This window comes from Python bivittatus, unplaced genomic scaffold, assembly GCF_059951505.1.
Source record: "Python bivittatus isolate LINGU-HERP-01145 unplaced genomic scaffold, Pbiv_v1 ctg000210_np1212, whole genome shotgun sequence".
Classification (NCBI taxonomy): Eukaryota; Metazoa; Chordata; class Lepidosauria; order Squamata; family Pythonidae; genus Python; species Python bivittatus.
In genome coordinates, this window is record NW_028277053.1 from 20,104,792 (window position 1) to 20,118,489 (window position 13,698).

The following is a 13,698-nucleotide window of genomic DNA, read 5'->3' on the forward strand; positions in this document are numbered from 1 at the left end:
AGAAATGGCGGACTGAAGATGTCTCCATGAAAAGCGGAGCCAATGACTGCAGTGAAGAATGAAGAGCCGGTGAATAGACTGGCTCTTTGAAACCTCTCTGGACAAGGAGAGGATGGGAGATCGCCACATGCACTCCAAAGAGTTGCTCCTTTGAGGAGACTGCAATCAGCAGTCCCTGCTGGGTTTTGAGCACTAGGAGATGACAGAAATAGCCATCTTGTTCGTAACCGCAGTCTGCGCCTTTTGAAGGACACTAAATTCACAAACTTTCTTTTCTAATCGCACTCAGAAATTGCTTAGCTACTTTTAAGCTGTTAGAGACTTTCAGATTGACAAATCTGAAAACACCAGGTGAGTTTTCTTTCAATCCTTAATGAAAGAACATTTTAATCATAAGTTTCAGCATTAAAAAAAAAAATTCAAATAAACAGCAAAAGGCTAAATAGGACTTTGATCCTAGAAAGTTATAGATGGATTAAGGGTCCAGATACATTTGGAATAAGATTTTGGAATTAATTATAAAGAATCCTTCCTGTGGGAAATAGATTTGCTTGGATTTTTGCAAGACAAAATAAAGATAAGCAATTTAAAAAATTGGACATTAGAGAGAACTAAAGATTTTAATTAAAGGAGAAAAATACACAAGCCTGATTAACACCTAATTAACTGGGATATATAAAATGGTACAAAACATTTTAACCTTGAAAATACTGAAGGACACTTTTGAAAAATGGAATCAGAAGTTAGTATCAACAATTTCAATAGCGATGCTTGCTTCTATGGATAGACTGCATCCAAAAGATGTTATGGAAGAAATGGCTGATGAGGAACAAGACAGAGATGACATTGAAAATGGCTCTACGAATGACAGGTTACAAGAATGATATGGAAAAGGATATCTCACTGGACATACAAAAGAAACCTGGTTGATGTTTTAAAAATCAAAATACAAATAATAAACCAAGAAAGTGACCTGCATAATTCTTTTATATTTTATTTACAAAAGAGGCTTGTTAAAGCTTTGAAGAATGTTGTGAGGATGGACAAAGAAGAAATGAAAAGAAATCAAATTCTATGGCATTATTTGAATGGACTAAAGATTAAGGCTGTTATAAGTAAAGGGAAGGTATATAAAGTTGGTTTATTTGATCAAAGTTAAAATAAGGTAAGTCGTTATTTCTGGTAATCCTTAATGGACTTTCTGCTGACACTAGGAGTGAAAAGTTGATGCTTTACGGATTTGTCTACAGATAAAGAGACGAATAATATAGATAAGAGAATTTTGCTATTGTAATTAAAATATTTATTTATTTATTTATTTATTTGGAAGGAAGGAAGGAAGGAAGGAAGGAAGGAAGGAAGGAAGGAAGGAAGGAAGGAAGGAAGGAAGGAAGGTAGGTTTCAATTTAGCATCCAATCCTTACTTGGTTCAGAGTTTTAAAACATGTCAGTTTGATAATTTTCTTAAGAAGTTTTTTTATTTAAGGAACAAAAACATCATTGACTGTGTCTCTTCCAGCCCAATATTTAAGTTTCTCAAATATAAGGAGACTACTAGAATAGACTTCTCATACTGTAATTAAATTAATTTTAATTAGATGTTCATAAAACAGTGATTAGTCTTATATCAAATGATAAGCATATAAAAGTAGTCACTCCAGAGCAATGCAAGGTTTCAGAATATTTGTTAATGGAGAGATATGGTTGGGCTAGTTCTCCTTGCTTATTGTCCTCCTTATTCTAAACTGGATGCATTCTAGATGCCCTTCCTTTTCAAAATGAGAATAACAACTTGGGTTAAGAGAAGTGATTACTTCTGGAAAATCCTACTCACCTTGCAGCGCAATCATATGCCAGGACATCTGTTTCAGCCAGAAGGTCCCCATCGGTCTCATGGTCACCTCCATCTGGCCCCAATTCAAACAGCTAAAAAAGAGAAGCCTTCAAGAGTTTTACTTTCTGGATGGTCTGGGATGTCGTTCTCTTCTTACCCTCCACCCCAGCCTCTCTCTTGGGCAAACTCTTGTGCAAAGTTCAGCAGGTGCCAAGAAAGCAGCTTCAGAGAAACTGAGCAAGTGGTGGTGGGCTGGCATTTAAAGCCCCTGGCTACCACTTCAGCAGCCCAAGGCAGCCTCGGGCAGAAGATGGCTGGGAGGTAAGCCAAAGGGTCCCTTGCATCTTCTAAGCCTGAAACACACGCATGCCTTCTGAGAGTATGTTCCAACTTTGGAACAAAAGGTACCCATTCCAAAATTTCAAATCAAACAACCTGTTTGGCATGTTTGAGGTCAACATGCCCAATTCGGGGTTGCTAGAGTTTTAATCTGAGTTCAGGACAAATATTCTTGTGCAACTGTTCTCAGCAGGACCAACCCAAGTCCAGACATTCATTTTAGTACATAACAGAATGGAGAGGAGGTATAGCCGGAATATTTATTAAACAATACAGAATTCATAGTTTTGAGAATGTTAGATGAAGTAAATGACAAAATATTCAGTTTATCTTCATCAGTGCAATGTCTTTCTGATGAAGATCAATACCCCAGCCTTGCCAAAACTCAGTTTGATGATTTTAGAAATTAAAGAATGATTTAAATACCAATAAAAAATTGGTTGTTTATATGGGTTCAATTATATTTCCATATTACCTTTCCAACGAACAACGTGCCCCCAATTTTAGGTATGTGACACTACATGATGACATTAGCCCTGTTTTATAAGTACAGTAAGGACCACCTTTATGGTAACTTATAGTAGGGAATACATTTGAGGGGAGAGAGGGGGAACATCTGAGAAAAATCAAAGGTGTACCTGCATGTTTCTTATTATTTTCACATGCATATATTCTTGCACCAAAGCAAGCTTCGTTCCATACTGATATCTCAAGCACTGCCTCTTCAGCTTGATCGAAGTCGTGCCATGTTCCCAATTCCGATTTTAACGAAGCTCCTTCCCTTACCTTTATTTTAGCGGTGTACTCTCCCCTGCCCCCAAAGAGGCCAAGGCCGCCCAGGAAGAGGTCCGTATCCGCACAAAAGCGAACGGCTTCCACGGAGTGGGCGGAGTAACCCCACCCTCCTCCGTGACCTGGAAAAGCAGGAAAGCAGGTTGTTGTGCAACCCTCCGCAGGTGCTGCGGGCAAGGGCTGAGGGGAGAGGAGCAGCAGCCAGGAGGAGGGGATTACTTTCAAATCTGTTGACAATACTATAGTCTTCCTTGGCATAGACTTTCATCACAGCGTGACTCTCCTCTTCTGTATTCATCACACCCATTTTTAAGTCCTGCATGGCAGCCAACGTGTCAAGACAACCTTTAAAAATAAAGGAAAAAGACGAATACAGTTTGGAAAATTCACTGGTAACAACCAAATAATTTCCAAAGATGATCATATCCATTGAAATGGACCACTGTTAACAGGTTACAAATGATAATCATTTAAACGGGAGTTGGAGAGCATACTGGCATATAAGGTAATATATCTGGCTTTCTATACAGAACACCAAAGGAATATAAAATGCTTTACAAATTATTTGTACTATATAACTGTACAGCTATAACTGTAGGATTAAAATTTCTCCAGATCAACATGCAGGCTGATTTCACTTATCTTTAAAAGAGATAATCGATTATTTTTAAAAGATACACTGCTTAATATCTGACAGCACAGCCCTTGAATGTCCCAAGCCTTCCACTATAATAGCATCAAGAAAAATAATATCAGCTACAGGTAGACTTCACTTACTGACTGCCTTGTGCAGCGACCATTCAAAGTTACAATGGTGCTGAAAAAAATAACTTTGCAACCAAGACGTGCCTTCACCGTGCCTCTCTCTGAGTTATGTGTTTGCCATTGCAGTTAGTATGTGTTGTTCTGCACATGACCCATTCCCCCCCCCCCCACAGAGCAGAGAGATTCCTTAAACAAGCAATCTCTTTTGGCAACCTCTCCTGTGCCTGACCCATTCCCCACCCCAAGCTGCAGAGCGGAGAGATTGGAAAGGAAGGGATAACAAGAGAGTAAATAGGCACACAATGGGGCATACACATAGAAAGGAATGCATTAGTGTGCTACGCAAACAGCAGGCACTAGCACATTCCTTTTGATGTGTATTTCCCATTGCATGCCTGCTTACTCTCTTGTAAACACTTCCTCTCCAATAAATGTAAATACAAACATCAGTCCTCTTTTTGCTAATGGGTGAGCATTCCAAAGGGCAGGGGAGTGGTGAAAAAGGATAGCTGAAGTAAAATCAGAAGCACAGTCATGGTCACGTGATTCTCCACTTAGCGACCAAGTTGCCAATCCCAATTGTTGTTGCTAAATGAGGGTTTATTCTTGAAGTTAATGAAGTTATTTTTGCAATAATGTATGCTATTTTGCTAGCTACTTGAGGTGGACCATTCATACCGAGCATGTGCAAAGCTGCGTGTGATCTTGTGGTAAGAGCTTTGGACCCTGTTGGAAGAGCCAGTTCTGGGCTGAGAATGCTGCAGCGGGACTGTGTGTCCGGAGCAGAAGGAAGTCTGGAATCAGCCACAACTGAGTTGTAACTCCACAATTCTCTTGTATTTGGTCGAAACCTGATCAAAATAATAAGTTTCAACTGTGCAAGACATTTCAAGCTGTTATCATTATTACTGTGGCCCAATCAACCCAAGCACTGATTTTCAGACTAGAGGTTGCAAACGTCATGCCCCTCACCTTCTAATAACTGCAAGGGACAGGCCGCTGACCTTTATTCCAGAAAATTACGGGAGGATGAAGAACGAAGAGAAGCATCTCATCTCTCTAACAACACAAATTCTACTGAAGCAGAAGCTACTCAAAATGTACAACCTCAGGCAGGCACCAAGGCTGAGGGGGCACCTATGTCACCCCTCCTTCCAAAACATTCTAAAAATGCAAATCTCCACATTGGCAGGAGGTGGCACTGTCAGTCAGTGTAACCTTGAGCTGGCCCCAGCCCCAGGGGCAACCCATCTCCGTACAAAGGCTGCCATTTGAAGTGTGTGTATCAGAGAATAAACCCTACTGAACTCAAGCTCCTACTCAAACAGTGTAAACGGCAGCAGGCAGGACCCTGCCCTAAATTTGTGCGTACTCTGGCTTTAGGGAGAAAATATTGCTACATTCTGGAGCAGAACTCTAGGAAATGAACAGGACAAGGCAAATAGAATAGCTAAAATTCTAGATTCCCACGTTATTTTATTACAGATGCCACCTCTTCTGACCTAGACTACCTTCTCTTAACTTTCACATCATCTCAAACAGCAAACTTTCTACCCACAATTGCAATTCTGGCTTCATCTCCCCCTTAGGGAAGATTTCCCCCCATTTTTTTCTATCTTTTCTCATTCTCAGTGCCTCTCCACACCTTCTCCTTTATCACTTATCCTTTCTTGTTACATGTTATGAGCTCATCTGTCTTCACTTTTCTTTAAGCAAGCAACGTTTCAAGGGACACACACTAGGAGCAAATATGTTTACCCTCTCTCCCTAACAATGCTGGCTAAGTAATGCTGTTCAAAAGAAAGGCCGGATGCATTCGCCCCTTTCCATATTCACTAAACTGGCTGTTGAAAAGTTATTCTCCTATTCCGTAGTACGGTACAGTGGTACCTCGGGTTACAAACGCCTCTGCTTACGAACTTTTCGGGTTGCGACCAGCTCCGGCCGCAAAAATTTACCTTGGTTTGCGAACTCTGCCTCGGGGTACGAACTGGATCCACGGCCGTTTTCCGCCGTGACACGTGGTCCGCGGCCATTTTCCGCCCATGCCACGTGGTCCGCGGCCATTTTCCGCCCGTGCCACGTGGTCCGTGGCTGTTTTTCCACCCTGCCACGCGGTCCGCGGCCGTTTTTCTGCCCTGCCGCGTGGTCCACGGCCGTTTTTCCGCCCATGCCACGTGGTCCGCGGCTGTTTTTCCACCCTGCTGCGCGGTCCTCAACCGTTTTTCTGCCCTGCCGCGTGGTCCGCGGCCATTTTTCCGCCCTTGACGAGTGGTCCGCGGACGCCAGACCGGATTAACGGTAATTACATTGAACCTTATGGGAAAATTTGCTTCGGATTGCAAACAAATCGGGTTGCGACCAGAGTCACGGAACGGATTAAATTCGTAACCCGAGGTACCACTGTATTATGTTTCATTTCTACAATTACCAACACTTACCGCCAAATAACATCATAAACAGGATCTAGACATACGCCAAACCCCTGAAGGTCCTCCTGTTCAGAATCATTAAATGTTTTACAACTTCCATCAACTTTATTTATCAAAAGACACTTAAATGGAGGGGGCTCTGATATGGATGCAGGTATCAAGCCTAGGAAAAACATAAGCAAAAGTCAGATATTTGGCCATTATTTGGTCTGTTAAATGACAAAATCATATTAAGAATCATATTCACTGCATTCACCTAAGCTGAATTTAAGAAGATTCCCCCCAACCCAAAAATGATTAGAAGGAAAAAGGTTACACACACACACACACACACACACACACACACATCCCTATATTCTCCTCTTGGTAACTTGGCCTGCCAATTTGCATGGAAATCAGAGGAGATTCCCTCCCACGCCCCCACTGCCAATAACAGTGCCTATGTCTCACTTTCATTCTGGATGCACACACTGGCACAGGCCACAGCACAACAAAGGGAAAGGCCAAACCCAAAAAATAAGTATGGATCTAATTAATTAGTATGGATTACTTTGTGTGTGTGTGTGTGTGTGTGTGTGTGTGTTCAACTGCCTGGACAAGTCCCTGCAATTTTCTTGGCATCATTTTTCAGAAGTGGATTGTCCTTTCCTCCTTCCTGGGGCTGAGAGAGAGGGACCAGCTGGCTTTGTGCCCAAGGCAACACTAGAACTCAGGACCTCCTGATTTCTAGCCTGGTGCCTTAACCACTAAATGAAACTGGCTGTCCTGATTAAAATTAGTGCCTGTAAAAAGCAAGGCATCCCTCATAAAAATGAGCTAATGCCTCTTCTCTTCTCTCCTTCCCCTCCACACATACAGGGCAATCCTCTGTGATGGAGGCTCCCCACCTCCTGAAACCCTCGTTTTCCAGGAAAATCCATTTGCATGACAAGCCATGGCTGGAGACTCTCCCCAGACAACGTAGCAAGGGCAACCACAGTGGCCTGACTGTGCCCCATAATGCCCGAAGGGATAGGAACAGGAGATTCCTTTCTCTCACTGTCCCCCCCCCCAATTCATTTGTACATCCCACCCCCGCCCGCTCTCTTTCAATGGCTGCTGCTACTGCTGCTTTACACATTTTCACTGAATGCGAGGAATCCCTGACCCTCCCCCCGCCCCGCCCCCCAATTGACAAGTAATCCTTTTGAGAGAAAAAAAATCCCCTCCTTTTGGGTACATCCCTTGCTTTGAGGAAGTCAATGCATCAGCTAAGAAGCCACAACGGTTGATTAATGGTTCCCCTGAACTGAAGCTAAAAAGCTTCTTGCCTATGATATGCTGGCTGGCAAAAATCTCCGAGGTGGCAAGCACGTGAGAGTTGATAAGAGCTTCGTCAATCCGAAGAAAAGTCTGGTCCCCGCTTGCTCCAACCCAGGTAGCCTTGCGTCCATACTTAGAGCCAACGTTAGGCACCGCGGCAGGCTTTGCGTTCCAGTAAGGAATATCCAGGATAGGTCTACCAAGCTGCCCTTTCTGAAGGGGTAAATTAGAAATGGAAAAACAGTAGAAAATTAAGCATTAAAGGAAACTCAAATAGCGAGTGAAGAATCATACATTCTCAGCTGTGTCACCAAATGTCTCATTAAAAACCTCCATCAGCCGTTTGTGGTTTAGTTTCTGCGGTCTGAATGTCAATGAGCCACCTATATGAAATAACCCGAGAGCCTATCGGTATTAATTATTGGTATTCAAATGTAACTAGCATTTATATGAACCAGTTGCTAAGGGTTAGGCCCAAGACTGATAGGACTATCTTGAAATGAACCTGAATTTGGTCAACAGTCGGCTGGGGACTTATTTCTAACTGAAAAATTTTGCCTTGAACGCCTCCAGTTTTAACCATTGATAACATCCTTAAATTTAACATTGTCCCACCCCAACATCAATGAGTTTCTCAAGTGATGGAGAACATTCTGCATTAAACAAGGAAAGTCATTTTAAGGAAAAATGCTTACGGAGAAACTTCCAAAGGTAAAGACCTGTCCATCCATCAGCAGAACGGCTGTGTGGTTGCTGCCTGCGGTGACCTGGGTGCTGGGTCCTGGCAGGGCTTGCACTAGCGTGGGACATCCCCTAAGTCAGAAAAAAGCAACCGTGAGCTCATCCATTCTTGGGTACCAACTGCACAAGAGAGAACCCAACAGCAGTGAGTGAACCTGAAATGGCATGATTAGTGTACCTGATGACCTGCTGACCGTGGGGAATAGTCAGGAGGTCAAGGAAAGCATTTAATCTATTCAAACAGTTAATGGTCAATACTAACTATTTGAATTGTTTAAGTGCTTTCCTTGACCTGCTCAGGTAAGCCATGGCAACTCCCTGTGGACCTCGGCTGACCTCCAGAAAGGTAAGTGGGACCAGGCCTGGTAAGTGCTGGGATAGGGAATGACTAGAAATACGAGGTTTCAAAAAGGGAAATGGAGGAAGGGAAGGAAGGGCAAGCCGCCTCTGCTCTCTGGCCAAGAACAAATCCATGGAATCACTTGGACTCAGGTTGGTTCAAAGGAGCCTTCCCCTTTTTACGGATGGTTAAATCTGCTCAAGGGAACCAGGCTCTGAAATTAAAGGCATGTAAAACTCCAAGATCAAACTGGTAGTAAGGCTCTGCTAGTACTTTCCTACCACAAGTCTCAGGACTGCACAACTTAGTAGCTGAAATGCTACTCCAAATATTCCTTACATTTCTCAGTTATGAAGAATCTCCCCTTCCTGATTCTTTGCCTAATTTGCTATTCTGTAACTATGGACTGTCAAAACTTTTATTGATTTATCAAACTTATATGCACCAATTTCAATATGACTCCTATGGCAGATTTGAACTGTTAAAACACAGCATGTATATGTATGTATGTGTGTGCCTGTACACGCATGCCTATACATACAATATAAATAAAAGAAAAAAATACCAACTTCAGTCTGTTTCATCCCATCCAGGCCCTCACAGCCTCCAGACTTTGGGGTAAGACTTCCACAACATCAACAGCTTGGCCCAGGGCAGGAATGTAAAGCTGGATGTCATCAGCACCCTGGCGATACCAAACCCTGAACCAACAGATTACCTCCCCAGCAGCTTCATGCGGATGTTAAATACAGGGAAGACAGGAACAAACCCTGTGGCACCCCACCTGTGAGTGGCCGCTGGGCAGACCTCTCTTCTCCACAAGCCCCCACTGAAACTGTCCACTAAGGGAGAAGCAGAGCGGTTGCAGAGCAGTGCCTTCAATCCTCGGCCCTCACAGGTGGTCAAGTAGGATGCCATGGCTGAGGTGGTGAACGCTGCTGAGAGGGCTGACAGGACTAGGAGAGGGGCACTAATACACCATGTTTCCCAAACATGGCACGTACACCGCAGAACCACAATGCCAGCTAGATGACTCTTAAGATGACCTGTGCACATATCCATTGCTACTACTTGCCAGTTCACTGACTAGTATCATTCACTTTACTATATCAACCCTTCACTATTTTAAAAAAAGAAGCAGGCATCTTTCAGTTTCTAAACTCCCCAAATACTGAAGGGCAGATCATATTACCGATTTGTTAATATCTCTATTATGTTATGTGAAATTCATTCACCCAAAGTATCACATGATTTAAAAAATGGTATTGATCTCACTCCATTGCTTCTAGAAGCTTTGAAGAAAAGCTCGGTTATCTTTTAATTTTTAGGACCACAAGAAAATTATTCTGCAAATAAAATAAATCCATGCCCCCTTCCCCTGGTCAGAATTTTCAGACTTATACTGCAAGACCAAGACCGACGTACCTAGAATTAACATCTCCGTGCCCCAGCTGCCCGTGCTGCCCGTATCCAAATGTGTAAACATCACCGTTCTCCATTAGAACAACTAGGGAACAAAATGGGCAATTGATTAGTACCCTGGTTCCAAGGCTCGGCATTGCGAATTCCTCAGTGCATAGAGCTGTCTTGACAGATCTGGGGCACCTGACATGCAAGCACATTCAAGAGGAGGATAAAAACTTCTCCCAGGGGAACGGCTACCCAAGTCCTGGTCTGGACGAGCCACGCTGCTAGAGCCAGTGACTCTACACGCACAGGCACACCCCAGTATGCAATGAACCCTTTTACACACATACAGACACAAACACATGCACACTCCTCTCAGAGCAAGGGTGCCATCCCCACAAGGATTCAAAATCTTCTCTGACAAAGTACAGAAAAAATAAAGCTCGGGGGGGCGGGGAAGAGAGAGAGAGAGAGAGAGAGAGAAAGGGGGGGGAGGGAGGGAGGGAGGGAGAGAGAGAGAGAGAGGGAGGGAGGGAGGGAGGGATGGATGGATGGATGGATGACAGAAAGGCTGTACCTGAGTGATGAAATCCACAACTAATTTGTACAGCTCGGAGATCACAGTCGAAGTGGACAGTCCCCGGAGGATAGGTGGTTATTTTGCTGGCATCTTTCTCACTCCTATCTCCACTTCCATCTACAAATTTAAGATACAAGGATATCCCATTCTGTCTCTCAATTAGCTTCACACTAAGTAGCATCAAATCACAGAGTAAAAAGAGGTAAATAATAGTATCACAACTAGTAGAATTTTGCAATGAAATACTCAGATATATTGTCAGGTTCAGCCCAAAGAACTCCAAGAGACAGTGCAAATACAGTTCTGTTGCATTTATTAGCTACAACCTCCAGACAGAAAATCTCCCCCGACTGAACCCTAGTTCCCAAGCCAGCCAGCCACAACACTGTGAATTCCTAAGGGAGGTGCCAGCCTCATTTTCTTGAACTTCTCACGCTCCTGCTGGGGGCTAAGAATACGCTTATCTCCCTGAGCCTGGCCTTCATAAGTCCATTCCATCACATATATTTATTGTTAAACCTGAAAATTAACTGTATCTCAGATTGGTCAGATTTCAATGACAAACCAGAAATCTGAATATGATTTTTATATGTTAACAAGGAACTTTTCCACCATCCATTCCAAGAAATTAAAAACTTAAAACTGTTATTTATATAAATAATAAATAAATAAATAATTTATTTTTAAAAATAGGTTATTTATATGTTGATTATGTATATGTATACAATTCTAGATGCAAACAAATAAGAGAAGCTCCTGGTTTCTCTTCAAGTAAATAGTATTTAAGTTAAATGCCATGACAAAATCACGCAGACCACCATATTGTTTAACATGTTGTTTTAACCAAACAGTAAAGACATTTGTCAGGGTAAAAATTTAATATGAATATTAGAATGACAAAAATAATCTGAGTATACTACAAAGTGGACTGAGGATCATTACAAATAATTGTGAAAAACCACCATTTATTTTTCAGACCATGTTATTTTTGCATTTCATATTTTGATTTATTTCTATTTTTCTTAAAAAGGATGTATCAGAACAAGTAAAAAATGAAAATGAAGAAATAAGATATATAACTCCACAAAACATCACAATTTTCTCTCAAAGGGTACATAGGTGGGTTAAAACCTGAGTATTATTGAAACAAAACATCCTGGGAAAGTCAATGGATCTGGCTTCAGATATAACCCTAAACAATATTCCATTATCATCTCTGCGACAAATTTCATCAAAGTATTCTTTCCATTCTTTGCCATTGAGCTCCTCACAGAACATACACAAAATTTAACATGTTCTAACATTAAAAAAAAAAATGCGAAGATTTGCATATCTTCTCATTTACAGCGTTTCTTACTCACTTATTGGAATGTCTAGGATATTGGGTAACATGGAATACGTCTTTCCATTTCTCAGAATACAAGGAAGTTTTCTGTTCTGGCAGGCATTCTCAGCGGGTTTCCCTCCCAGCTGCTGTACTAGTAACTACAACATATAATAAGTTAGCTTTCAACTTATTGTTCTGGTTACACTTAAGGCAAAATGGGTCCCAAGTGACTGGAATTTTCCTTACGGTTTGCAGGGAAACCTGCCCTGATTACAGGTAGAACCAAGGCTGGCTGCATCAGTGCAGGCCCCAAGGGTGGCAGGAAACCCAGCGACCCTGAATGTGGCTGAGCCCCTTCCTGCCCACGTGCAATGAGCCCGTGCTGTGCTGCAGTTTGCCCACCTTCAACAGGCAACATCTGAAGAGCAATGATTGGGGGTTCTGTCGGCTGAAATCCCAGCCCAACTCAACCCTCCCCTGCATGAAAAACTGCTCATATTGATGTGCACAACGCTCTGGTTACTCTGTGCACTGTATTTTTTTTTCTTTTTTCTTTCCCATTGTACCATCAACTGAACTTTTAAAAATAATTCCTTGCAACAGGGTTGACAGGTCAATGGATCAACCACTAGGTGGCAACAAAGAGAAGGTTTTATATGTCTTGGGTGTCCTCTAGCCATTGTCCAGATTTGTGCAGGTGAGAGGCAGAAGCTGGATAAGTGATCTTGAAAAACTAGAGTTTGTTGGGGGTACCAATATGGGAGCTCTGCACTCCCCTAAAAACAAGAGGAGAGGGAGTGAGGAACCAGGGCTTCCCTAGGAGCAGCTGCCACTGGGCAGGGATCTCCCCACTGCCCCACCCCCAGGCTACAGCCTATTATACCCAGTAAGCTGGATTGGCTAGCCAATTTCAGGACTTCATGCTTTCTCAGTCAATGGTAGACCAACCCATTTAAGTAAGGTGAAAAAATGCTCCAACCCTCACCCGATCCTCTGCAGCCCAAGCATCACTGCAGAACAGCCTTCTAGTCCAGGGGCTAGATGGAAGGGGGCAGCCCCACAGCAAACTTGCTAGATCACTGGGGGCAAGCAGATTACTGCCACTAACCACGTCACCTTGAACCACCACTGCCACCACCACCACCATCTGCTTCTTTCTCCTCCTCTTCAGGCACCAAAGGGTACCTGGCTGGGAGTTCTTGAGACAGACCCAGAGCCAACCCAGTAGTTTCAGAATGAGCAGCTACAGCTCTTTTGGAGCTGCCTCAGCTGTGTGCTGATGAGATACAGGCCCTGGCATGAGGACAAGTCTCTGCAAATGGTTTGTGGAGCATCTTTAAACCAGGGCTAGGAGGCTCTGTGGATGTGGTCTTGATGGGGCTGCAGTACCCCCGGCAGGCCTTGTGAATAATTTGGGAATCTTCGTGGACAGGTGGCTCTTGCATGATTACAAGTGGCAGCTATGGCCAAGACAGCATTTGCACAGAGACACTGGTGCACCAGTTACACACATTTCTGGATCGGGACGCTCTTCTTACAATAACTCATGCCACAGTCGTCATCTCGTTTGGACTACAGGTGGTCCTCACTTAACGATCACTTGTTCAACAACTGTTCGAACTTACAATGGCACTGAATGAGGGATACGTATAACCGGTCCTCATACTTACGATGCCACAGTGATTGCCATTCATGACCTTCTTTGCTGGCTTCTTACAAGCAAAGTCAGTGGGGAAGCTGGCAAGAAGCTGCAAATGGCGACCATGTGATATCCGCTTAACAATGTTGCGGAATTAGCTTTACGATGGCAACCAAAAGTGCTGGGATTTCCATCACTAA

The 13,698-nt window shown here is 43.1% G+C and overlaps 1 protein-coding gene across 11 annotated transcripts in view; it reads right to left on the reverse strand.

The window, feature by feature from the left end:
• MYCBP2 (MYC binding protein 2) overlaps nt 1-13,698 on the reverse strand; it is a 130,349-nt gene that overhangs the window by 77,614 nt on the left and 39,037 nt on the right. For all 11 annotated transcript variants that reach the window (XM_088139567.1, XM_088139566.1, XM_088139564.1 and 8 more), the window contains exons 18-26: nt 10,530-10,649; nt 9,971-10,052; nt 8,160-8,277; nt 7,473-7,677; nt 6,172-6,325; nt 4,409-4,581; nt 3,185-3,310; nt 2,960-3,087; nt 1,835-1,926 (exon numbers count right to left, since the gene is read on the reverse strand). In XM_088139567.1, the coding sequence (XP_087995693.1) occupies nt 1,835-1,926; nt 2,960-3,087; nt 3,185-3,310; nt 4,409-4,581; nt 6,172-6,325; nt 7,473-7,677; nt 8,160-8,277; nt 9,971-10,052; nt 10,530-10,649 (1,198 nt within the window). The remainder of the gene's footprint in view (nt 1-1,834; nt 1,927-2,959; nt 3,088-3,184; nt 3,311-4,408; nt 4,582-6,171; nt 6,326-7,472; nt 7,678-8,159; nt 8,278-9,970; nt 10,053-10,529; nt 10,650-13,698) is intronic.